At 47.1% G+C, this 26,521-nt stretch overlaps 1 protein-coding gene across 1 annotated transcript in view; it reads left to right on the forward strand.

Annotated features, from left to right (window-relative positions):
• LOC142997694 (collagen alpha-1(XI) chain-like) overlaps positions 1-25,498 on the forward strand; it is a 57,667-nt gene extending 32,169 nt beyond the window's left edge. Inside the window, exons 29-67 of the mRNA XM_076148295.1 lie at positions 834-887; positions 1,018-1,125; positions 1,598-1,651; positions 3,344-3,397; positions 4,381-4,425; positions 4,617-4,670; positions 4,840-4,884; positions 4,996-5,049; positions 5,195-5,248; positions 5,397-5,450; positions 5,787-5,894; positions 6,042-6,131; positions 7,409-7,462; positions 9,704-9,811; positions 9,894-10,001; positions 10,639-10,692; positions 11,093-11,146; positions 12,371-12,478; positions 14,681-14,734; positions 15,360-15,413; positions 15,515-15,568; positions 15,669-15,722; positions 16,925-17,032; positions 17,170-17,223; positions 17,339-17,392; positions 17,537-17,590; positions 18,804-18,857; positions 19,581-19,688; positions 19,864-19,917; positions 20,116-20,169; positions 20,745-20,852; positions 20,966-21,019; positions 21,114-21,149; positions 21,249-21,302; positions 21,403-21,661; positions 22,357-22,469; positions 22,561-22,629; positions 22,813-23,046; positions 23,772-25,498. Coding sequence (XP_076004410.1) covers positions 834-887; positions 1,018-1,125; positions 1,598-1,651; positions 3,344-3,397; positions 4,381-4,425; positions 4,617-4,670; positions 4,840-4,884; positions 4,996-5,049; positions 5,195-5,248; positions 5,397-5,450; positions 5,787-5,894; positions 6,042-6,131; positions 7,409-7,462; positions 9,704-9,811; positions 9,894-10,001; positions 10,639-10,692; positions 11,093-11,146; positions 12,371-12,478; positions 14,681-14,734; positions 15,360-15,413; positions 15,515-15,568; positions 15,669-15,722; positions 16,925-17,032; positions 17,170-17,223; positions 17,339-17,392; positions 17,537-17,590; positions 18,804-18,857; positions 19,581-19,688; positions 19,864-19,917; positions 20,116-20,169; positions 20,745-20,852; positions 20,966-21,019; positions 21,114-21,149; positions 21,249-21,302; positions 21,403-21,661; positions 22,357-22,469; positions 22,561-22,629; positions 22,813-23,046; positions 23,772-23,918 — 3,090 coding nt within the window. The 3' untranslated portion in view covers positions 23,919-25,498. The remainder of the gene's footprint in view (positions 1-833; positions 888-1,017; positions 1,126-1,597; positions 1,652-3,343; positions 3,398-4,380; positions 4,426-4,616; positions 4,671-4,839; positions 4,885-4,995; positions 5,050-5,194; positions 5,249-5,396; positions 5,451-5,786; positions 5,895-6,041; positions 6,132-7,408; positions 7,463-9,703; positions 9,812-9,893; positions 10,002-10,638; positions 10,693-11,092; positions 11,147-12,370; positions 12,479-14,680; positions 14,735-15,359; positions 15,414-15,514; positions 15,569-15,668; positions 15,723-16,924; positions 17,033-17,169; positions 17,224-17,338; positions 17,393-17,536; positions 17,591-18,803; positions 18,858-19,580; positions 19,689-19,863; positions 19,918-20,115; positions 20,170-20,744; positions 20,853-20,965; positions 21,020-21,113; positions 21,150-21,248; positions 21,303-21,402; positions 21,662-22,356; positions 22,470-22,560; positions 22,630-22,812; positions 23,047-23,771) is intronic.
• The last annotated feature ends 1,023 nt before the right edge of the window (positions 25,499-26,521 follow it).

A 26,521-nucleotide genomic window follows, 5' to 3' on the forward strand; every position in this document is an offset into this window, starting at 1 on the left:
CTGTAATTCCTTCTCAAATGAGGCTTCCTTTGAATCCAGGCAAAGTGGAAAAACTCTTAAAAGCCCATCAGGCTGGCAGTAAAGTCTCCGTGCCAGTTAGCAGTAATGGAGTGTGGAACATTAAAGTAGAATGAGTTCCGTTTGTAGGGTAGTTTGAGTGGAGATTGATCTGTTGCCATTGTTGTTTATGTGGGTTGCTGTGGTCAAATAAAGCTTATAGCGGCTCAGATGGATCGGGCCAATTTAACGCCAAAGTGCTGAGAAGGCAAAAACGTGACCAAAATTATCTTAAAACTCTAAAAATCTTAAAAACTATTTTTATTAATATTTATTAAATATACTCTAATGTAATTACAGTTAAATAAGGGTATATTGTTATTTTATTTTCTATTCTTATTATATTTTTAGTTTTATTTTACTGGTTTTATTCTGAAAATGTTAATTAAAATTGAATCCTTTTAAATTGATGCAGCACAAATATTAAAACTGCAAACTGCCTTCTGAGCTTTGACCAGCAGATGTCAGTATAACGGCAATGCATGTCGTAATCGAACCTTCTCGTGTGCTGCCGAATGACACACACACATATTTGTTAACGTAGTAAAAGAGGAAAAGCCTGAAAACCCTTGATTGAGCCAAGTGTCCACTAGATGTCAGCGTTATTCTTTCCATCACTGCCATAATAATCCTGCCAGTATTTAAATAATAATCTGAAGCTTTTATTATGTAATTACAGAGATTAATTAGCTGCCTGTTTCTGTGGCAACAAATCGGTCCAAACCGGCTCAAACACACAAACACACTACAACCGTTTGTTTTCTTTTCATTTTCAGGGAGAAGATGGTTTCCCCGGCTTCAAAGGAGACATGGGTCTGAAGGGTGACAAGGTGAGTCGGCGCCTGTGAAGAGAATCCTGATGTCTGCGTCTCCTTCCTGTACAGCGAGAAAGAGTGATTACTGAGTGAAGGAGAAACCACAGCCAGCGTGTGTGTGTGTGTGTTTGTCTCCTACATCCAGGGTGAACTCGGCGTGTTAGGATCCCGAGGAGAAGACGGACCCGAGGGCCCCAAGGGCAAGTCAGGACCTAACGGTGAATCTGGACCCCTGGGACTGGCTGGAGAAAAGGTAAAGAACCTGCAAAAGGCTCATAGTCCACTGAGTCGCTGAATACAATATAGGAGAGATTAAAACCAGTTTAAAACATCTAAACATAGAATTAGATCAATATTTTAACTAATACTTGCTTTATATTCCCCACATACACACACTAATCCCACTGAGTGCCGACATGGTGCATCATTTTCCAGAGATGCTTAAGAAGGAGTGATAGTTACATCAGATGCAGAGTCTATAGCAGGCATATTTAAATCTAAAACAAGCTCTACGCATATCATAATATTTATTTAAAAACCCCAAACCAGACGTCTAACTGTGTTTTTCTGCTCTGCTGCAATACTTCCTTGAACTTTACCATGGCTCCAAATCTCCTGTGACACAATTAAATTTCAGCATCTCCGCTCTTCTCTCGCTCTCTCTCTCTCTCTCTCTCTCTCTCTCTCTCTCTCTCTCTCTCTCTCTCTCTCTCTCTCGTTTTTAGGGAAAACTCGGAGTGCCTGGATTGCCCGGGTACCCTGGAAGACAAGGCTCCAAGGTAGGTGATGACATTAATAATGTATTATACACCGACTCATGCAGGGAGGGAGGGAGGGAGAGAGAGAGTGTGTTGTTTATGCACACCTCTGGTTCAGCCTGAGTTCAGAGGTCGGGACCAGAGGAATCACACTGTGGATAATAAGTCAGTGTCAAACTCTCTGCATCGACACAAATAACACACTAATAAGACAAACAGAAGGAGGAGGCGTCACCTACTGAGATAGACAGGTTCAAACAAACCAATGACGTGATTCGATAGAAATGTTTTGATAATGGTACGACCCACTTCTTATCTCTGCACCTTCAGAATAATGTGTGTGTGTGTGTGTGTGTGTGTGTGTGTGTGTGTGTGTGCGGGTAAGTCGGCAAAGTCTCCATCTCTCTCTCTCTCTCACTCTCACTCTCTCACCTTCTCTCTCTCTCACCTTCTCTCTCTCTCTCTTTCTCTTTCTCACTCTCTTTCTCTTTCTCACTCTCACTCTCGTGCTCTCCCTCTCCCTCTCCCTCTCTCTCTCTCTCTCTCTCTCTCTCTCTCTCTCTCTCTCTCTCACGTCAGCAGCATCTTAGATTCTTTTGCCGATAATTTCTTAGTCAGTTCCTTCAGCGTATGTGTGTGTGTGTGTGTGTGTGTAGCGAGGACGGTGACTTGACTGTACAAAAAGACAAGACGACCGACGCCACTACAAAGACAAAGCCTGTCCTCTGATGGACGCCACCCCAGTCTTTTTTTCTGAAGATGAAAGACATCTTAACTCTCCCCAGGGTGCATTTGAGGGAGTTTAGAATTTTAGAAGCCGTGTGCTCAAACTTATAATGCTCACAGGTTGTAGAGTTTTCTTCAGACGTTCCATCTATAATTCAAGTCTCCTCTTTGTGCGCTTTTGTCAAAGATTGGTTCACAAAGTCAGAAATAAAGTGTTTTTAGTTGTATATTAAACACAACACAGACAGACTTACACTACATCAGCTTTAAGAATTCTCTGTTTAGTCCTGCAGAGGGGAAAAAGGTCAAAGCTGTGACCTCCATCCCTCTCCATCAAGTGTGCAGTGTGTGTACAGAATGATTTGGCTTGATTTATATAAATATATCCTGCTCCTGGCTCTAAACAGGATTTGCCCTCCCAGTATTTGTTTGAGTGGCACCGTGGCTGCCGGAGTGCAAAAGCCTGCGAAAGCCAAATAAGTGAAATTGCTGATGGGTATCAAAGAGGATCAACCGCTCCCACAATCCCCCTCATCTTTATTTGCTCGCCTCCTTATTTATCTTACTGTTTGTCGCTTTGTAACGCCGCTAATAAAAGTGTCAAAAGAAAGTCAGGAAGTGGCTTGGAGGACATTTTTCCCTCTGTGTTTTCCTTTGCGTTTCTAGTGGAACAGGTGGCTCATATCTGCTCTCTCTCTCTCTCTATATATATACTGTATCTATATGGGAATCCAAAAATGCTCAACCGAAGCCCAGTAGTAATAATGTGCCGTCATCTCTGCAGAGCCTGACGGTACTTAAGGAGATCTCAGCTTCTCCATTAATTAGGCTTCGGTCAGGAAAAAAGTGCAAATCCTGCTGTTTTCTCTTGGACGCCTTTGTGATTTCATTACAGAACCTCGCCGACGGCAGATGTGTTATACTCTGCGTACCTTTAATCACCTCACTCACTCTCTCTCTCTCTCTCTCTCTTCTTTACGCTCACAGGGGTCAAACGGCTTCCCTGGATTCCCGGGAGCAAACGGAGAGAAGGGGACGAGGGTAAGTCGAGTTTAATTACTCTCTCTCTCTCTTTCTCTTTCCTGTTAAAGATGCGTTTACACAGTTTGGACTTTCCCCATACACAATAGCTTTGACCCATCTTATCCGGCGAGCCCCTGGCGCCCCTAATTGCGGTGTGGCTAGGGTTGTTTTGTTGCGTGTCGCCCGTCTCCCTCTCCGTCCTCTCCTCCGCCATCAAACGAAGGCAGTAATAACAACAGAGTATCCATCTGAGGGCCTTTCCTAAGTGTGTGTCTGCGGGGCACTAATGAGTGTGTGGATTTACGAGGCACAAACAAGCGAGGCGGCGCTCTCCTCTGCAATTTAATACCAACGCATCCAAGGTTTCTTCTTTCTCGGACAGTTTTTTAATGATTCTTACACAAACACCAAGGTTTTTCTGCCGTTTTCTTTTTTGGATTCTATGATAGGAACCTCTATTCTATTCTATTCTGCATTTTTCCGAAGGTAACACTGTGCTCAAACATGCTTATTATGGCCCAGAGAGCTTGTTCCTCATTTTGGTTGTGCAATTAGAGGAGAAATCCAGCAGAAAAGTATAATGGATGAGGGTCTGAGGGGGCGAACGTGGAGCGGCTGCTGGGTTAGTATTGAAGAAACGCGTTCTTCTCTGCTCCCGGTCAAATGCAGAGAAGGTAAAACACCTGCTGGACCTCCACGTTCCAGATCTGACAGGTAGTCCGAGCTGCTGGGAGCATTTGGTTCTCCACCTACCGCAGCAATTTGATTATTTACTTATTTTTATTTTTGCCGAGAGATGTTTGCATCAATTCCATTCCGTTCCCGACTCAAACACCTTCGATTCTGATTGATCCGACCGCCAGCCGCCTGAGTTCTCGCCTCGATGTTCCGAGTGTGTTTTCTTTCTTTCTCCTTCTGCAAAATTGAACAATAGAACCAAAGTTAGCTGATGTTTTTGTTTCTTCTTCTTCTCCTAAATCGAAATGCTTTTCTTCTCTCAGGGAATCGCCGGCAAATCCGGCCCGAGAGGTCAACGCGGCCCCACGGTGAGCAATCTGAGCATCTGACGACTCCAGCTCCAGCACATTAATGATAGATTGTGTTCAAATGCGATCGCCGTGTGCGGCTGTGTGCTGCATTCTAGGTGGCAGAGGCAACAACACACGTCTGTTCGCCTGTTATAGTCCATTTTCTAATTAGAAAATAAAGAGATTCAAGATTTGGTTTTGCTTTGCAGGGTCCACGTGGTGGGCGAGGTGCACGAGGACCAACCGGGAAGCCAGGTGCAAAGGTGAGGGAGATTTTTGTGTGTGTGTTCTTTATACTGGACATTCATTTATATTTGTATCGATATGCCCATATGAGCACCTGGGGGAGTGTATAGATTTGATTCTCGTGTTGTGACTCTTGTGACAAGGTCGGCCATGTTTGACTGAACTCTGCCATTTGCTTCTCCTCAGGGAACCTCAGGCAATGATGGAGCAGGCGGCCCACCAGGAGAGAGGGTCAGTACCCGCCTCACTTTCATCTCTTCTCCTCCTGGATGAAGTCAGATGGATTTGCGCTCCGCTCGCTCTTTACTAATTCATCATTCTGCTCATTTCCTCTCATCTAAGGGACCTCAAGGACCACAGGGACCGGTCGGCTTCCCCGGACCTAAAGGACCCAACGTAAGCTGCCCCTGCTGTCAAAACCGTCTTTGAGTTTGCAGCCAGTTTGTGTTGACATTTTACACATAAGCTTTTTAAATATTAATGCATGTTATCGCCCCACGTCTTGATTTTTATAAATAACCGCCTGCCTGCTCCCCCTCAGGGCCCACCAGGGAAGGATGGACTGCCTGGACACCCAGGACAGAGAGGAGAGACGGTAGGGTAGATTCATCCACGAATAAACTCTGTGTGTCGTGTTGTTTGACCCTGAACGTCTCACACACACAACACTCGATCAAGAAACACACAGAAACTAAACATGTAACCTAGCTCAGACTGATGTACTGTGTTTGTATCCCTTTCAGGGCTTCCAAGGAAAAACTGGACCCCCAGGACCTGGTGGTGTTGTTGGACCACAGGTAGATTCAAACTGCTGCTTGATCTCATACTGACAGATTCAGCTCCGGTTTAGACTGAGAGACAGTAAATTAGAGGCGTAATGAGACATCACAAGGGACCGGATGGAATTTAAGAAAAGCTTCAGAATCTTGGACTCCTTCAGACAGAGAGAGAGAGAGAGAGAGAGAGAGAGAGAGAAGGAGAGAGAGTCAGAGAGAGCGAGAGACAGAGAGAGAGAGAGATGTGGTGTTTCTGTGTTAGGAAATTAATTAAATTCAGCGTAAACAAATAGAGCATATGTTTAAAATCTACATGGAAGCCACTTTTTGACCTCACACTGACCTCTCTATTGTCAGGGTCCAACTGGAGAGGTGGGACCCAGCGGAGAGAGAGGACATCCTGGCTCCCCTGGTCCTCCTGGTGAGCAAGGTCTGCCTGGTTCTGCTGGAAAGGAGGGTGGAAAGGTAAAGCAAAATGCAGAAGAATGCCTCTTGGTTTGCGATGCAGCTCACGTCTCAGAGAGCGTGTTCGACCGAGCGTCAGTCAACATTAGCTGACAGCCTGCAGGTAGGACCAGATGTCATGGTGCTGTGTTCTCTCTCCCTCTGCAGGGCGACCCAGGTCCTTCAGGCCACAGCGGCAAAGCAGGTCCTCCTGGGATCAGGGGCTTCCAAGGGACAAGAGGTCTTCCAGGGGGCATGGTAACATACACACACACACACATCCTGTGCACACACACACCCTGAATTTAGCTCCGAAGCCCCAATTAGCAGTCTAACCACCTGCTGCTGGACCAAATGGCCGACTTGGCTGTGAGACGGAGCGAGCGGTTTGATGGGTTTGGAGCTGGCACACAGAGGAGGAACAGGATGGGTTGAACTCCTAACAGCCTCCATGTTGACATACTTGTAACCCAAATGCATGGACGGCACCTGGATGTAAACATTAGAGCACATTTTACTCTCTGTTTAAGTGTAACAAACACACACACACACACACACACTCTGCTCGGTCAGTGTGAGTGTAAGTTCAAGGTGACACAGAACGATTGTCCCATGTGTGAAACTGACCTGTTTTCGTACCAGGAATACACACACACACATTTGAACAAAATCATATACTTTCACACACCTACACACACACACACACACATTTACACACACAGTGCAAGCAATCTCACACAGACTGGTTTTATTTTTCTCTTTTGGTTAGCCTTGCACACACACAAACACACACACACACACACACACACATATATACACGTTTCATTCCATTTCTCAGTCTTGGGCAAAGTCACAGTAAAGATATATGAGCTAATAAATAACTTTTTGTGTGCCCAGCAAGAAGGATCCTTCTCGCCTTCTAATGCGCCGTGGTAAAATGCGGAGGCTGGGGCGGCGGCAGGCGGGCGGCGGCGGCGAGCCTGCTTGCCAGCGTCTGCAACCCCCCCTGGCTCTGTCGGGAGCCAGTAAATTAGTTATTATAATGAAAGTCTTTGCAGCCTCTGGCGAGCTGTGTTTTTCATATGCAATCTGAGCCGCCCGGTGCCATGATTCAGTGTAATGATTGGGGACTTTCAAGGCTCGGGGAGTGACAGCGGGCCCAGGGAAGGATGGACGACACCTGACTGTGTAATCTGTGTCATGCGCCTCAATCGCTCATGCATAGCAAAGCTCACAAATATACAGAGAGTAAACTTTACTTTATATTCAAATGCAAACGTCGGACCAAACTCTGATGAACTGTCATCATATGCAAATAGAGCCACTTACACTGTACCGTATAGATCTCTGTCTAGATCCAATACCATAATCCCCACACACACTCTCACACTCTCCTGTAAATAGGTACACACACACACACACACACACACACACACACACACAGGCAGAGTAACATTTAAGGGCCCATTTGACAGCGGTGCTTTTTGAATGTCATTGAGCAGCAGATCTCACCCTCTCCTTTCTTCTGCTTTCAGGGTCCAGGTGGCTTAAAGGGAGGAGAAGGCCCTCAGGGCCCCCCCGGCCCCCTTGTAAGTAGCCCCGTTACTATGGTTACCTCATTCTCTCCTGCCACTACCTGAGTTAACAGAGAAAAGTGACTTGTGGTTCTTGGAAGATGGAGCTGCTCACGCTGTGTCCAGAGCAATTTTTTCCTTTCATTTAGCTCCACACACACCTAAACGACTCTGATTAGAGCTGAAATTGGTGTTATAGTCAAGAAATAGAAAGAAATAGTTCAAGTGTGCTAAAATACAATTGCATTGGAGGACATTATTGGTGATTACGGTTACAAACGTAAGAAGTAATCTTCATCTCGGCACCTTTTTGTTGCTCTGTGTTCTGTGCTGTTCAGGTTCATGTGATGGGAGTGAGTTTGCCCTGCTGTGCTGTGACTCAGTCCCTGAGTGTGTGCCTCTGTGTGCGTGTGTGTGTGTGTGTACTGCCGGTGACTCACCCTCTCAGTGCTCCGAGTCACAGCTGACGGTCACACTTGTCCAGATTCTTGCTGTGTGTGTAATCGCCTTTTATTTCTTCAAAACAAGAAGCACAAATGAGGAGGAAGGTTCCATCCCTTCAGATCTATGTGCTTGGAATATCATCAACACTTTTTTTGGAAAGATTAATTAACTTACTTTGGATTCCTATAGTTGAACTTTAATGATTTTAAGATGCATTTATTCATAGATCTTTAGTTTACAGGCTGATTGACAGTAAATGCATCCTGCTGCTTCATGTAGACGATTCAGTATAAGGAACAAACTTGACATTTTCTCCTTGTTTGCCTCCTACATTCAGGAACAAAACAACCCTGTATAACTCCGTGTTTATCACTTATACACCCATAATTACGGTAAAGGCCCCGTCAGGGTTTAATAGCTCTATCTGTGTGCTCTGCAGTATCAAACTGTGTGTGCACTTGCATCGTTTAGGTCCCTGAAATGGAGCAGCAGAAGCAAATGAATCTTTTATTCCCTCCCTCTCTTTGTCTCGGCGCTCCTCCTCAGCGGTGGCGAAATCTGTGCTGGGAGTTTGATTGACAGGCAGCTTTGAACCGTCTTGACATTTTTGTTGGAGTGTTCCTGATAATTGCCCCGGCACGGCGAGGAGACAGAGGAACGCCACATTAGACGGCGGATATGCGCCGCACGCCTGAAAGATGATGAAGGAAGAAGAAGAAGAAGAAGAGAGGAAGACGAGGGGCGTTGACTGACGGAGCCACAGAAGCTCCAATGGCAAAATGAGATAGTTTCTCCCTAAATTGGCTTGAAAGTGAGGTATTGGCAGAAAACGTGTGATGTGATTTCCTACTGTTTGAAAAGCTCCTTGAAAAAGAGGCCAGTGAGTGATGCAGGCACACACACACAGACACACACACACACACACACACACACACACACACACACACACACACACACACACACACACACACACACACACACACACGAGATCCGCTTATTTGCCTCCATTGATTTTCCTGCCAGAGATTGAGCTGCTGTTGTGCTGTGGGAAAGACTGCCACTGCTCTGTGTTGCCATTTCATATTCGCTCTCTGTGACACGTGTGTGTGTGTCGCTGTGTGTGTGTCTTTGAGGGAGACACAGGTGAGATGATGAGGAAAGAATCCCAGAATCCTGCTTATTGTACAAGTGGAGGAGAAAGTGATTAAAGGAACGAGTGAGTGAGAGGACGAGTTTTAGTGGAGGTATATAATGTGATGCACGTTTGTGTACGTGAGTGTGTGTAGGTTTTGTGTTTGTGTGTGTGTGTCCTGGCAGGCGGTCTGGCAGCCTGAGGATGACAGTTTGGAGCTGTGTGTGTGTGTGTGTGTGTTTGTGTCATCGTCAGTGTCTGTCATGAAATGGGCACATGAGAGCCAGGTGGCAGCTCGCTCGCTCGCTCTCTCACCCTCTCTCTCTCTCTCTCTCTCTCGCTCTCTCACCCTCTCTCTCCCTCTCTCTCTCTCTGTCCTGCACACACTTAATACGTGTTTGAGAGCAACTTCCCCCAGTGTGTAGGACGCTGCTGCAGTAATGGTCTGTTCCATCAAAAATGGAATCAGGATTGATGTGATTTGGGCCTCCTGCGCCCTGAGGTGCAGCTGGGCACACAGACGGGTAACAAGACATTATGAGTGTGAGGAAGACTTCTCATAAGGCCGCCGTGCTCCAAGATGGCGTCTGAGAGAATCCTGTTACTTGATGAGAGTGTGAGTGTGACTTCTCCAGCTGGCTTGCAGCAGTGATTGATGGGTATGTGTTGCTGGCTGACAGGGTTCTCCTGGAGAGAGAGGTGCTGCTGGCCCAGGTGGTCCTATTGGTCTGACAGGACGCAACGGCCCCCAGGGACCCCCAGGCCCCGCTGGAGAAAAAGGAGGACCTGTGAGTATCTCTCTGATAAAGTTGATTTTCAGGCACGAGATGGAGCCGTGATGTCATCCTTCATGTGTGTGTTTACCTTCAGGGAGAGAAAGGTCCCATGGGTCCTGCCGGTCGAGACGGAATCCAAGGTCCTGTTGGTCTTCCTGGTTCAGCTGGTCCTCAGGGTCCCCCCGGAGAGGATGGTGACAAGGTGGAGTACTAAAGGACTTGATCTGGAATGTCCTCATTAACATCTGATTCCTCCTAATGAGGACAGGAGCGCAGGCATGTGGAGGAGCCATGTTTAACTGTCCACATGTATGATGGACATCAGACAGAACAAGAGGCTACATACTAGAGGAAACACACACACACACACACACCCACACGTATAGTTTTGCATAGTACAGTTACTTTGTTTAGCCTGAGGCCAGTAATGACAGAACACATTATCCATGACAGGTCGGGGAGCCGGTTCCCAAAATACACACACACACACACACACACACACACACAAACAAGCAAAGGTCTGGAATGCATAAAACATATTTCACAGGAAAGCAGACAAACAAACAAACACAATATAGTGAAATATGCAACAGTCTGTCCCCCCGGCCAGCAGATCCATCCTACATCCTCCCCGTCCATAGATCTGCATGTGTTAACATCGGCAACCCTCACGCCTCTTCGCTCTCCACCTCACTCCTCATCCTCTATAGATAATCAATGAAATTCTTTGCGGGTTTTGATTCTGCACGAGTGATGTTTAGCGTCTGATCACGACAAAGGTGACATCATGAGGTTTGGGACTTTGACTGAGCTGTGGCGTTTTTGGATTCTCATCGCAGGGAGAAGTTGGCGGCCCGGGACAGAAGGGAAGCAAAGGAGACAAGGGTGAACTTGTGAGTGTTTGATGTTTTTTTTTCCTTCCTTTGACTCTCTCGACTCTTTAATTGCTTTCTTTAACTCCGAGGCAACGGGTTTGTATTGCAGATAATCCGTGATAATTCAGTCAGAACTCTCATCTTATCTCCAACCGAGCTGCTGAATCTCAAATAAACAGAATAAACACCGATGAATCATCTGAAGGTCACGTTGGCCCCAAACAGTAGAAACACTGACATGAACCAGGGTCAGGAGTGTTTGGGCTTCTTTTTAAAATTGAATTTGATATTTTTCAGAAAATGTCATTTATTTCAGTGATTTGATTGAAGGGCCGGAAAATCGTGGAAGTGGAATTTTAACATTTTTCAATTTGATGCAGCAGTCAGGTTGACATGTCTCTGCTCTGGATGCACACAGGGACCACCAGGCTCCAGCGGTCTCCAGGGTGTCCTCGGAGCTCCCGGTCCAGCTGTAAGTATCACAATTCTCTCTGAATACTGTCTCCAGATGTTCTACGGACGCACAACAACTAGGAATGAGCAGTTTTAGTGTTGATCCACATGTGTACCTTAATTTGCTCAGGATTGCTCAGGTGAGGTTTGGCAATTTGCTGTGATTTGCAAAGGCAGACGTTGCTGGAAAGATTGCTCCTCTCCGAAGGACAACCTTGTCCATCTATTACCACCACGGGACAACGAGTCCTGCTCCTGTAGTAACGGATGGTCTGAGGGCGACTAGCGGCTCACTGCTGTAAATTATCAGAGCCTAACAACCTCTGGAGCAGGAACTCTACATCTGCGGCGGTCTGCAGGGGCTGAAGTAGAGCTGGAGAGATGGATCGCTGCTAGCAGGAAGTCGGGCTGAATAACAACAATTAAGCAGTTGTTTCTCCTACAGTGTATCTGTGCACAAAAGATGAATTCATTAGATAATCTTCCTCTCAGCTAAGATCATAGAAGCTCAACCAGGCTCAACCAAGACCCAGACCCGTTCCTGCTTCTTATCGCCTCAAACTCCGGGCCCCATTTCTGACTTTTCAGTTGCAGTAGTTACTTTAAACTTTGGTCCACCTCGCCTCCCGACGCTCCTGAACGCCTCATTTCAAAGCTTTACACACTCACACCTGCAATCACCTAAGCTTACCTTCCTAAACTACTCTGCATTCAGGGGGCCGGGGCTGGAGGCGGCACGTCCCACGGCTCAGCAAGAGCTCCACAAGCACTTTCAACTGCTGACATGTTTGAACTGAAACCCCCAGTTTGTCAGCACTTCACACTCTCTCCTCTTCCTCTCCCTGCGTTCTCCTCTAAAGCCCCCATTGCACCACTAATTTCACAGATGAAGTCAGCATATTTTACCCTCCACCCTTCATCCGTAGCCCTGTGGCTGTGCTGTAATAGAGAGCAGCCTATATCCCCCCGATGAGGAGCTTTGCTAGGCTGGCTGCTGTGTCCTCACCAGCCAGCTGTGAGCCCTAATGACCTCAATCACAAAGAAGAAGAAGAGGTAGCCAGGAGCAGTGGGTTCTGGTATGAAAGGACCCCAAATATAAACTGTCCATCCACCTTTTAGAGAAAATCCCATAAGAAAAAGCACACACACAGCAGATGTGTGTGTGTATATGGACTAGTGGTCGCCTAGGCTCCATCTAATGGGGATTATAACTGAGATTTGATGACCTCTGACCTCCCACAGGGCAGCGATGGCGAGTCTGGACCCAGAGGTCAACAGGGAATGTTTGGCCAGAAAGGAGATGAAGGAGCCAGAGGATTCCCCGGCTTACCAGGACCCATCGGACTGCAGGTGAGACTCCAACTCACATCCTGGTGCTCTTAACACACACACACACACACACACACGTACACATGCTACAGATCATTCTCTTCCGCCGGAACACGTGGAAATCCAATCACGTCGCTCCGAGCCGAGTGATTTCCTCCTCTGCTCCTCTTAAACCCACAACATTTCCTCTCCTTACATCATTTCCTTTACATCAAAACAAAACATCATTTATTAATGCGGCCTCGCCTCCTTAATAACGTTTTGTATCGCTCCCAGGCAAATAATGCTTTTTCCCCCTTCAGCCTGCTCCCATAGCGTAGACACTGCTGAGAATCCATCAACATTGCTCACATTCTTGCGTTTGGCATTTTGCCGCGGCGTTAATGGCGGGAAGGCAGCCATTGGTTTTCCACTCATACTACATCATCATCATGCGGTAAACGGCTCTCCTGCAGTCCTCACACACCCCAATGAGAGACCGAGACAGGCTAGAGTCAGGGCCACTCCATAGGAATTTTATTTTATTTTATTCCATTCCATTCCATTCTCTTCTCCTCTCTTTTCTTCTCTTCTCCTCTCTCCTCTTCTCTTCTCTCCTGAGGATATAATCCCCGTCCTCTAACAGGATGTGGCCCAGGATTACTCTAATCTCCTTCCCTCCACGCCGCAGCAGAGTGAATAGCGAGCGACAGGACAGATGGTCGGCCCATTTTAAGCCAATGAGCTGAAGTTGAAGAAACTCGCTTTGGTGGCAGTGGATAAAGAAATGGAACACTTTGGAATATCTCAAAGTCAATTATCCAAGGACTCACTAAGGATGAAATGAGAGTGAAGCCCCGCTGGTCAATGGGGCCAGATAACGTTGTTATTAAGTGCGATTGGCTTTTAATTGGGCATAATGCACTCCCAACTCCACTCTTTTAATTATGTTTAGCTAAGCTGCCCCTCAATACATGGCAGCCGCCGCTGTGAGCTCAGCGCTTCGATGCAATTATCTGTGGCATTAATGATTTTGGAACTTCTGGGTAACGCACAGCTCTGATTTGAAAGCCCTCCGTCATTCCCAGCTCTGTTTTTAGTGGCGTATTGAAGGCCGAGCAAATCAGCTGATTGAGAGGTTAAGGTTTGGACGTGAAGGAGAGTAAACATCAGCGTCCTTACAGAGGGAGGCTCATGTGGGAAATGGAGGAAAACGGCCAAAATGCCGAGTCATAAGTACACATTTATATTGATCTGTTCTGATCTGCTTATCTAATTATGTGTTACCAAAGAGAAATCTCTCTCTCTCTCTCTCTCTCTCTCTCTCTCTCTCTCTCTCTATGTCTCTCTCTCTCTCTCTCTCTCTCTCTCTCTCTCTGTCTCTGTCTCTCTCTCTCTCTCTCTCTCTCTCTCTCTCTCTCTCTCTCTCTCTCTCCCTCCCATTATATCATAATCCGCCTTCTAATCCATCAGTACGTACAATTTTACAAACCTCCCTTACAAGTGCCCTTCATTTCTCTATTCTTGTACCCATATTCTTTATTACGGTGACTGAGGCTCTAGTCAGAATGTTATGAATTGGCCGTCTGTGCCATTGCAGGTACAGTCAATCAACAGAGTAGTCTGAAAGCACACACATGTGATGGCGCTGATCGATACTCTTGTCATTTGAGTTTCACGGTGACTTATCACGGCCGCCGCCTCTCCTCTCCTCTCCTCTCCGCCCACTTTATGCACGCCTCATCTCCGCAGTTTAACCACACAGTACAGAGAACAATGAGGCCGGGGCTGATTGTGCGCACGGACAATAAAAGGCGACGGGCGAGAGCGAGGGTTCTTCAATTAACGTCCCGTATGATCCAACACCTTCTCCGGCTGTATTCAGACTGTTTTAGTCAGGCATGATTGAATCCCCAAACTGTCCCCTTTGTTTCCACTTTCCCCCCCTGGACACAGATGGATGGAGTTCCCACCCTGCAATTTACACAAGCTTGATTACGGCCGTGCGGCTCCTTCCCTTTAATTACAATAGGTGTTCCTTTTGAGTAATTGTGTGTTTGTGCTGCGGGCTTCGGGGTGTGTTCATGTATTCTCCTCACACTGCAGCATACAGACCCACATTTCAAATCACCTGGAAGTATTTGCTAATGAGCAGCACAGCGGCGGTGCGTCTGACTTTTCTTTTTCTTCTCGCCTCGTCTGACCTTTTGTCTTTGTTCTGAAGAATGTTTTTGCTGTTTCCAGGGTTTGCCCGGCCCCCCAGGTGAGAAGGGAGAGAACGGAGATGTAGGACAAATGGTGAGTGTGGCTGCTCTCTCTCTCTCACACACACACACACACACACACAGCGGTTGTGATTGTTCTGAGGTTTTGGCTCAGAATCTCTACCTGCCGTCTGCAGGAGGTTTCTGAAGTTCTGAGTTTTAAATTATTTACTTGGAAAACTAAACTCATCAATCTGAGTTTATACTTCAAAGGATTTAGATTTTAGTGTGAGATCACCTCTGATTTCACCTTAATCAGCATTAAGAACTGAGGCTGTCACAACGTAAGCAAACTGCATGACTCAGTAGAATACAGGATGTAACGTGTGTATTCTTTTAAATGTAATAGTTTGTGCTCATTTCTCTGCCTTGCCCTTCATCCTCATCTCACCATGCACAGTAACCCGCGGCAACACCAAGCTATTCTGAAGGACGCTCCCAAGTAGTTATATATTATACAAGTTGATATTTTCTTTCCTAACACACACACACACAGACAGCGATAGTATCAGCTGTGTGTGAGCACTGTGAGTCTGGAGGAAGTGTAATCCTTATTTTTCTCATTGAAAGGTCAAACATGAATCCTGTCTGGCTCTGTGCATTAAATAAAGGAAGTCAGGTGTATGTGCTTGAAAATGAAATCCCCTCTCTCCTAACAGGGTCCACCTGGTCCTCCTGGCCCCAGAGGCCCCCAAGGCCCCGGCGGAGCCAGCGTAAGTACTGCTCCTTCTTCATTACGACTTTGTGTGAGCTTTAGTCGCTCTCTACTGTCTGTGTGTGTTTGCTGATGTGTTCCACTGTGTCTTATCCACAGGGTGCACAAGGTCCCCCTGGAGGTATCGGCTCAATGGGAGGCGTTGGTGAGAAGGTAAGAAGGGAGACGTGACTGTGAACGCACCGATCCATTCATCGGTCAGCTGATGCGTACAGATTGTTCACTCTGAGCGTTTCCTCTGTGACGTCAACAGGGAGAGACCGGCGAGGCCGGCAACCCAGGATCACCCGGAGAGACCGGTACCGGAGTAAGTAAAGCAAACTCAGAAACGAGAAATGATGATTCCTGCTCTCGTCTCCATCCTGACAAAACAGGAAGAAGCATAAATATTTGTTTATCTTTGTTCCCTGGCGTTAACATTCATTGCGACGGCGTGTCTGTGAATATCAGCTGCTAATTAATCTGTGTGCTGTTTGACAGTTTGACAGTTTGTTCTGGGTCTTCCCGGTGTGGAGCAAAATCAGCACCCCCGGGGGGGCTTTCAGTATGATGATTAGCCACCTCCAAGTGTGATGGTGTCACTCATCAACCTCTCCTGGCTCCTTACAGAGGCTCGGATCAGAGGATCAGAGTTATCGTCTATGACGGACGGCGAGACGCAGCGTTGCTAATTTCAGAAAAATGTGTTTCCTTCCTTGTAATTCACACACACAACATTAATTTAAGTGTCCGTCTGTTTCATAAAGCGCCATATTGTGTTTGCCCACCGTAAAGCTGCTGGTTTTGTTTAGTATTAATCAAAATAAACTACGCACACTTGGCACCCCGGGCTTATTTATCTCAAATCGGAGCAGAGACATCGATCCGTGAGAGGGAAGCTGATTGTGTGCAGCAGGAGAAGCACCTCAGTTAAATGTACACACTGCCCCCCTCCCCCCCTCCTCCCCTCAACCGTCCCCCAGTCCATCAGCTCGTATTGACGTCCCCGTGTGCCTGCGTGTATCTGTGTATCTGTTTACAGTGACAGATAGACTCGACGTTTGCCCGGCACATTGAGGTCAATTTGAAAGGTGCCACGCTGGCATCAAGCGGAGAACAGCTCTGCTCTAATGGGCCGGCTAACGATCTCTCTTAAGCGCGGGGGCTTGTAATTACGCCTCGGCTGCTCGGCTCTGAGTCACTGCCAACACCGTAGGTTGCTGCTTCCACCGTTACTAGAGCGAAGAAATGTAAGATTGTAATCAAAAGGCTGTTGGTGTAAAAGCTTAATGGATCAAAAATGGAATTGAATGAAATTAAAGAAGGAAGCTGCTGAGTGTGTGTGAGTGTGTGTGTGTGTGTGTTTGGCCTGAAAGCTTCGTGTTTCAGTCGTGATCTCTGATGTTTACGTGCTGCTCAGCATGTGGTGACACCGGTTGATGCGAGTAGGAGCGACACGTTCGATCACACATCTGTCTTGCGCCTTAATTTAGACGTGACGACCGTCCCTATGTGGTCTTCTCCCCTCAGGGCATGCGAGGAGAGACTGGCGAGAAGGGAGAGTCAGGTCCCCCTGGAGCTGCAGGACCCGCCGGCGGCCGCGGTCCCTCTGGAGATGACGGTCCCAAGGGTAACCCTGTACGTCAGCCGCACACACACGCACGCAACACGTGATAGTGTCCATGTCAGATCTCTCAGCTGCGTCGCTTCCTGTTGATCGATGCTGCGTGTCAAATGTCTGAGTTTCTCTCTCACTGTGTCGCTTCTGCCTGCAGGGACCCGTCGGCTTCCCGGGAGACCCTGGACCCCCTGGTGAGGCTGGTGCTGCTGTAAGTGCTACACTCAAACAGTAAACACAATCAAAAGCACAAAAACCTGGAAACAGGATTCCAACTTCTGTAATTGAATAATTTCATCTGTATCTTTGGTCTGTATTTTTCTCAGGGTATTGACGGTTCAGCTGGTGACAAAGGAGACGATGGAGAGCCCGGTCAACCTGTAAGACTATTATTAAACCTTGACAACCATCAGATTCCTATTTACATAAAAAAGGATAACACACATATAGGAGCGTCTCATTATCCTGCAAAACACTCCATCTCTGCTAAAGCTGACTCAAGTGTTCCATCTCCTCCTACCTAGGGCCCTTCAGGTCCATCTGGCGAAGCTGGAGTACCAGGACCTCCCGGCAAACGGGTGAGTGTGTGCCCGAGCCGACGCTTCCCTCCGGCTCCTGAGCTTCTCTCTCTCTGGTTTTTTAATACGTCTGACTAAGCTGTTACCCAGTGCAGAGTGTTACCTGGGGATATTATCATAAACCTGGGATGTTGAGTTAATATTAATGTGACAAACACAACGACAACTGCAAAGGAGAAGGATGTTACACCGGCTGCTTCATCCTGAGACTTCATCTTACCGCCATAGGCTCCTTTACGTTTGCGGTCTCAGTGTTTTTGAACAGCGTTAATGTAAGTCTGTCACAATAACAGCAGAGCAGAGAGCCGAGCCTCATCTGCATGATTTCCACGCACGCGTCTCGGGATTGGGATTTAAATAAGGGGGCTTGATAGCTTGATCATGCATTTTTGAAAAACAGCATGCGGGCGCCGAGCTCTTCCAAGGCCGCGGCATTTGCATTCTGAGTGACGGCATCCAGGTGACTGAGGCTGCCGAGCAAATTAGACCCCGCTCTCATGTCCATGTTAATGAACTTAGAGATAGGAGGGAGAAGAGAAATACGAGGGTTTCATCTTCCCGCCAGATGCATTCCGGTTTAGTCGCTGTTTGGAATTGATTCGGGGGGCTTCGCTTGCTCGCTGATGCATGCGGCGGCTGCTCGCTCTCACACACACTCACACAGGCTTTATTAGGTCAGTCATCGGTCGGCTCTATTAGTGTTGGGTTTCTAAAGGCGCCGCACGTAGCAGCTTTGGCCCGGAGGCGGTTTGATAGAAGCGCTGATGTGCTTTTAGCTCCGTCTGTGCGGAATGCAGGCCGAAGCCGGCTCGCTCTGATGCGGCGCTGTCCCCGGGTGCCCCGCTCGCCCTCTCACTCACAAAGACTCAAGGTGAGAGCCAGCATCAGCCCGGCAATTAGCAGGTACACAAAGACGCCACTTGTCAGCAGATAGCAGATAATCCCTCCGTTTCCCAGGGTTTTGCGTCGACACCCAGGCTGTGAGTCACGATAACGTTTTAGGAAATCAAACTGCGTTATTCTAGGACTCATTAGCATCAAAGCACTGTGGTCAGTATTAAAGCAGTATTGATTTTCAACACTTGGGGCTTGTTATGTCGAACCCAGCCAGTCGTAAATAAAGCGTTTAATTGCAGTGATGTGAGTTTTCATCGCGCAGAATTACGACAGCGTTTGATTTGTTGTCGTAACTCTTCTTCCCCTTCTTCTTCAGGGACCCCTCGGACGAGCAGGCCAGGAGGGAAGGCAAGGAGAGAAGGGATCCAAGGTGAGATCACGCCGCCGTCAGCCCTGTGTTTGTACAACTCACGCTGGTTTGTGGTGATGAAAAGAGTCCAAACAATAAAGACCGCAGCAGCCTCCTCTTCCTCTGACATCCTTTGTTTCAGCTCAGCCAGGACGCTAGTAATTGGCAACGTTTGGCTAATTAGTCTCAGTGGAGACGCTGTGTGGTTTCAGAGGATTGCGTTGCTTTGTTCAAACCCGGAACACGCCGCTGTTTACACCGCGGAGGAGCCTCACATCTGAAAAAATAAATCTGTTAAGCCTGAAGAAAATGTTTTTCTGTCTCCCAATCAGTGGGTTTCTTAAGTTCCTGCTCGCTGCCCATACACACACACACACACACATACACACACATACACACACACACACACACACACACACACACACACACACACACACACACACAGTCGCCCACACAAGTCCACATTCCATCCTCACTGAGGTAAAGGATTAGCGTTGACTCGACAGAGACGAGACAAAGCCGACGCTGTGATCCCACTGTGTCAAACACGGGCCTTAATTGGTTGCCGGGACGATTTAATCCCCTCCCTCCTCTCGCCTAAATTGATATGACGTCTTTAGAACTTCAAGTGACAAATGTTTAGACCGTTCCTGTGTTACAAATCCCTAAATCCCCCCCCCCAAGCTGAGGCCAGAGTGTGTGAGCCGCTGTTGTTTTCCCGCTCTAACTCTCCCGTTCCTACAGGGAGAAGCTGGAGCAGAAGGACCCGTGGGGAAAACCGGACCAGTGGGACCTCAGGGATCCGCTGGGAAGTCCGGTCCCGATGGTTTGCGTGGAATTCCTGGTCCTGTTGTGAGTAGATGGGTTTTGATTTGGAAGAATACGTTTGAAAAAGACAAATCATAAGTTCCTATGTTGTATTATTATTATGTATCTGTACGGTTCAGCACCTGGACATCTCATATCATTCACCGCTGAAAATCCCTCTCACACTGGCAGATAATAAGGAGCTTTTGTGTATTCTCAGGGCGAGCAAGGACTTCCTGGTACTTCCGGTCGAGACGGCCCACCTGGACCTCTGGTAAGTCCCCGACAAAATATTCAAGTACTGCTTACAACGTTCCTGCCTGAGAGACGTGGAGAGAAAGCCAGAGCGAGACAGAGAGAGGGAGAGAGAGCAGCCGAGTTCTGCTCTGCCACCAGGAAGTAATATCAATCCATTTCACTCTGCCTTGACTGACTTGATTCTCTCTCTCTCTCTCTCTCTCTCTCTCCTCAGGGACCCCCAGGTCTTCCCGGTATGAAAGGCGACTCCGGCTACAAGGGAGAGAAGGCAAGACATTATTACCATTCTAATCTCAAATTGCTCTGTTGTGTGTGTGTGTGTTTCTCTCTCTCTATCGGCTGCCGCTCTTTTATCTGGAGCTTCCAAAGTGAGCAAACATCTGGGGGGGGGCCTCGTGTCGGCGGAGATGAAGGAACGCTTTTGGATCCGTGTGGAGTTTTCCGCACAGTTGATTTATTGCAGGGGGATGAATATGTATAAGTCCAATAATATCATCTGTGTAATGATGGTTGGTCCGGCGCCAGCATGCAGCAGTCAGAGTCAGAGACGCAGAGACGCAGAGACGCAGAGGGCCGTAACTCTGCCAGGCAGCGGGCGCCGAGGCGGACCACCATTGTTAAAGATGACAGCTTCTATAAACACACTAATTATTTATAGGCAGAGCTAAGACCTTGACAATTTCATAAACTTGCAGGCTAATTAGCATATTTGTTTAATTTTGAAACAGTCCCCGGTTATCTTTGGCACAAACTGGACTTTATGTGAAAGTAAGTTTTTTTGGGGGCGATACTTTTGTTTTGACTCTTTGTTTGTTTCTTCTTCTTCTTGTTTTCGCGCTCCAGGGTCATCCAGGTCTCATCGGTCTGATCGGACCCCCTGGTGAGGCCGGAGAGAAGGGAGACAGAGGTTTGCCCGGACCTCAGGGTACTGGAGGAGGCAAGGGTGACTTTGTAAGGATGTGTTGTGATCATACCGGCTTTTTAAAACATCATCACTTGGAGCAGAACATCCATCTAGCTGCTTATCTGCTCTGACTGATGTCTCCTTTAATGTCCGTCTTCAGGGTATCGGTGGTCTCCAAGGTCCTCTCGGCCCTCCTGGTCCTCCTGGTATCCCTGTAAGTTCCACTTCCTCTCAGAACCACAAAACTGTATTCCCCCGTTGTTTGGCATCATGTTGTTCATCTCTCTTTAATTCTTCTTCATCTTCAGGGATCCCAAGGACAGAAGGGATCCAAGGGCTCAGACGTAAGTGAGCTCTCCATCTGATTTCATGATTTTGATGCTCATACTTCATCTGAGCGGCTCCTCCTGAACGTACGTGCATGAACTTGTGTTTGTCCTCAGGGTGGAAGTGGTCAGAAGGGAGATCCTGGAATGATCGGACCGCCTGGACCACCGGTAAGAAACATATCACAGACTAATATTGGACCAGCATTATCTCAAATATCTCATCCTATCGCTACGACCTTTCACCTTTAACCTTTGACCTTTGCTGTAGGGTCCAGCTGCTGATGTCATCCAGCCACTGCCCATGCATCAGGGCTCCAGAAAGACCAGGCGGCAGGCGGAGATGCAGGGAGACGAGGCTATGTCAGACTACGGTGCGGACATGGGCATGGAGGGGATGGGAGACGTCTTTGGATCCCTCAACCACCTGAAACAAGACATCGAGAGGATGAAGTTCCCCATGGGCACCCAAGACAACCCGGCCAGGACCTGCAACGACCTGCACCTCAGCCAGCCCGACTACCCAGACGGTAGGACAGAGACGCAGTAAAGGATAATCTTCCTCTGCTTATAGTCATTTAAACACTGATGACATCATTTTTATCCACCAGCAAATCAGCTCCAGTTTGCAGAGGAACTATGAGTTTGAGCTTTGTGAGAACTCTTCAGTGCCATTTAAAAGGTCACAATTATGCTCTATTGTAGCTTTTGTCCACTTATTTTTAAATGTTAGCAGCCGTGAGTCACACAGAAGAGATGTGTCTGACGTGGCCACTTTAAAAACGTGTTAATAACTTTAATAAGAAGTGGGATAACTCATCATCATCATCATCAACTGAGTGGGAATGAAGCAGAGTTTGGCCCTTAAAGGTGTGAAGTTCCCTCCACAGAACGGACCTTTATTACAAAACATGACACAAGCCAGCACAGTGACATATTACCTTTGGGGCCCAGAGAACACACACAGGCACACGGGTCACACACACACACTGTATGAGTGTATTCATTGTAAAGTTTAGCCTCTGGAGCAGTTTCGACCGAGTAAAGCTATTGGAGGAGTAACTCGTGTGTGTGTGTGTGTGTGTGTGTGTGAGTGTGTGTGTGTGTGTGTGTGGCCTCCTCAGTATATCCTGTCCAGTCTGATAGAGGAACTTATCAGAAGGCTGGAGTGTGTTTGCTCGCTCGGTCGCTCGGTCCTCAATCTCTCGTTGTTCCCCCCCCCCAGGTGAATACTGGATCGATCCCAACCAAGGGTGCATAGGCGACTCCATCCAAGTGTTCTGCAACTTCACAGCAGGAGGAGAAACCTGCATCCACCCGGATAAGAAGTCAGCAGGAGTGAGTAGGACGAGGGGGCGGCGGCTGATGTTTGCACGCAGGGTCTTTGCTTTAGCGACGGATTCATGAATGTTTCTTTATTTTATTGTAGGTCAGAATATCCAACTGGCCCAAAGAGGCTCCAGGCTCATGGTTCAGCGAATTCAAACGTGGTAAAATCGTAAGTCAGCCTCACGTCGTTCCTCAACTCTGCTCTTGTATCATTTGATCTGCGCACTCATTTGCTATTCATCTCTCTCTCTCTCCCTCTCTCTCTTTACCCCCTCCCCCCTCCCGTCTCTCCCGTTGCTCCCACTTCCCTCTCCCTTTCTTCCCCCTGTCGCTCGCCCCGTCTGTCCTCCAGCTGAACTACGTCGACGCCGCCGAGAACACCATCAACACGGTGCAGATGACCTTCCTGAAGCTGCTGAGCTCCTCGGCGCGGCAGAACTTCACCTACATCTGCCATCAGTCCGTGGCCTGGTACGACGCCAAGGCCGACAGCTATGACAAAGCGCTGCGTTTCCTGGGCTCCAACGACGAGGAGCTGTCCTACGACAACAACCCCTTCATCAAGGCCCTGATGGACGGCTGCTCGGTAAGCCGTCCTCCTCGATTCTCCATTCGCGAGGCGCCGCCGGAATATCGACGCACGTTTGCCAATATCACACCTAAAGTGCTTTGAGGAACACTTGTTGTTTTCGTCATTGGAGAGTTTTATCTTCTATTTTCCGCTCCAGTGTGTCTAGACAGAACACACTGATGCACAAAGTCAAATGTTGGCGTGTGTGTGAGCATGCCAGAGTCGTTTTGGGGTCGGATTCAATCTCATCTGGCCTAAACAAACCTGCTGTAGTTTCCTATCGATTGGGTGTCAGGGCCTTTATTTGATGCGGGGCCGTATAATGTCTGACAGGGTTGCAGCTTTTTGCTTCACATTTATACAGGAGCTAAATTGAAAACGGTAAAAAATGAGTAGATTTCCAGCGGTTGGTGAGACACATAAAGCTGCAACAACATGGCGTCTCTGCTCCCGGATGCTCGGCACAGCTTCCATTTCATTCACAAATCCATTTTCCGTGCGGGCTCGTTTCTATTCAGGGTCGTGGCACCGAGCCAAGTGTGCATCTGATACCTGCTATTGATCAAATTATAAAGCATGTTATTATGGCCCCACAGCGCAAATGGGAGGTCCATGATGAAAGGATTTTTTTCTTTTAAAGTTAAATGTCTCCTCTCCTGTTCTCTTCTTCTCCTCTCCTCTCCTCTCCTCCCCTCTCCTCTCCTCTCCTCTCCTCTCCTCTCCTCCTCCTCCTCTCCCAGCTGAAGCAGGGCTACTCTAGGACAGTGATGGAGATCAACACTCCCCGCATTGACCAGTTGCCCATCATCGACGTCATGCTGAATGACTTTGGAGACCCCAACCAGAGGTTTGGCTTTGAGGTGGGCTCCGTCTGTTTCCTGGGCTAGACACACCCCCTACCCCCCGCTGAAGGACGGGGTCAGAGGGTACATCTTACCACCCCCACGCTGAGATCTGACCGTTCCACCTTCTCTCCTCGCCAAGCAAACCCACCGCGTTTTTCTTTGGCGAGGGAGAAGGTCGGGGGCTGGAGATGAAGAGTGCCCCCCGGCCCCGTCACGGAAGCATTGACCAGGGGAAACTACTCCTCGCCCTTGTAGGGCCAGAATCACATGACTTTTACTTTAGTATTTGGGAGTTACATCAGGAAAAGGACATTTGATGCCGTGGCGGACAGTGGCGCACTCCTGGCAGCGGAGAGAGGACCCACTCACCCCGAGCCCCGCCCTCCCTCGTCCTGGCCCCGCCCCCCCAGCCTCCCTCTCCGGCCGCTGCAGGTGCTGCTCTGAATACAACCACAGATGTGCTTTTGTGCCGAATCACAAAACACTGAAGGTGCTACAAAAAAAGTGCTTTTTGATAAAACTGTAATTATTATTATTATTATTATTAATATTTTGTACAATAGTGTTCCTTTCTGAATCCACTCTACAAACCTGCATGTGCCCCTCCTGAAGGTCGAGATAAGTGTTTGGTCAACTTTATAGAAGGAAATTTGTAATAAATATATTGACAACTCTTCTGATGGAATTTGATGAGATATATTTTGTTTGTTTTTTTTGAAAGGATTATTGATTTGCATTCATTTGACACAAAGATCAAATATGTACGTATAAAAAAGTTCCTTTTGTAAATAATAAACACTTCATCATTGAACAAAACCAAAGTGGAACACGACGCCTGATTCAAAGAACGATTGATCTTTTCTTTCTTATTTTTTAATCACACACTTCTTGATGGGCCCATTAGGAGATGAAGCCATGGCAACAGTGACATAGTAATATAATATTGCAGTAAGAGAGGCCTTATTTTTCTTTATCCACCCAGTTGCTATACCTCAGTCTCTTCCAAACGTGGACACGTGTTTACACATGTTTATATCTGGATTAAACAATTCAGTCTATATCAGTGAGTGATGAGAAGAGAAGCGTCTATGTAGCTCAGTTTGTCCAGTTTGCTTTCATAGATTCATTTCAAAACAAAAGAGAAAAGTGCCCTGTTCATATTTTTTATTTGTAACAATGAGGAAATGTTTCCATGTGCCTTGGATTGTTCAATCAAAACGATTAAAACTGGATTCTGAAAGATGTTGGGTTGAATGTCTGTATTGTTGAGTGCAGAGGAGTTTAGTCACACGGCGCTTTGTTGTGCTTCCATGCTGATTTATGCTGATTGTTTTCCTTTCCACCGTAACTTAAAGAGGAGGAGGAGGATTCCATGGTAGTGTTTGGGTTGTACGTGTGTGTGATTCTCCAGAACCGCAGGCAGCAGTGTGATCTCCTCCAGTGTCTCTCCCTCTCCCTCTCTCTCTTTCTGACTCAGATTTGACTTTGATCTGTTTGCATCCCCGTCTCCTTTGCTTGCAGCCAGCCAGCCAGCCGAGCCGCTTTTTCAAACCTGTGTAACTACAGTATGTTTAAAAATCTATGTAAAGCAGAAATAAATGTTTGGTCCCTTGCCAAATGCACATTGCAATGGTTTGCATTCTATTACAGATGACGCTCATGAGTGAGGGGAACTGAGTCAAATCGATCAATACATGCTTGATCTTTGCATGTAGTGGCTGATAAAGACTTAACATTTAACCTGTTCCACACTCCCAAACTGGAGCAACGCCTCCTGTAGCACAGATATCCAAGCGCAGGGTATCAATATTAGCATTTAAGCTTTAAAACATTCATACAGCCATCCTGCATCCATCTCAGAGTTTCCTTTAAATGTCCTGATTTAATTTTAAAAGGGGAAATGAAACGTTTATGGGCATCGAGGGAATCTACGACACATTACATAATCATTCATTATGTCCACTTAATTCCATAAGGGTTTCCGGCAAATGCAAATTGAGAATTGAATGAATTCTTAACGGTGAATTTGTCATTTTACTATGAGGGAAGAGCCAGGAACAGATGATGATGATGATGATGATGATGATGATGAATCATTCAAACTGTGAATCTAATGGGATTTGGGGCACAAACATATTTACCGGAAAAGTAAGTGCAACGTTTTAAAAGAGGGAAAATAGTAACAAAAGACCTGAATTTTGTGGTGTTGGAGGTTCTGGACAGGTGAAAGCTGATAAGACCAACAAGCTTTGTTCTCTTGTCCAGAAATACAAAATTTGGTATCTTGACTTCCTTTACGTCCCTTACACACACCCACACACATTTTTGGAGATATGCTCAGACCAGATTGCGCAATTCGCCGTCTGTTCATTAAACAATACATTCACACTCGACACAGTATGTTAAGCAAGTTTAGTTCCAACACACATTACATCACTAGTGTTGTGGCGCCTGTTGTTTGCTTATTGAGGCTTTGTACTTCAGCTCTCTTTGTGTTTATGAAAGTACAGATATAACATTTAAATACATTATCACTGCACTCAGTTGTGTTCATACCGGATAAGAAACATTGGAAGTGAGTAGTATTGAAGCTGTATTTGTCTTTGTTGGTTTAGTAAACAAATTGTGAGTAAATGTGTTTCTCA

The sequence above is a fragment of the Genypterus blacodes genome, unplaced genomic scaffold, assembly GCF_046128005.1.
Source record: "Genypterus blacodes isolate CSIRO-AG114 ecotype Tasmania unplaced genomic scaffold, CSIRO-AGI_Gbla_v1 ptg000005l_1, whole genome shotgun sequence".
Lineage (NCBI taxonomy): Eukaryota > Metazoa > Chordata > Actinopteri > Ophidiiformes > Ophidiidae > Genypterus > Genypterus blacodes.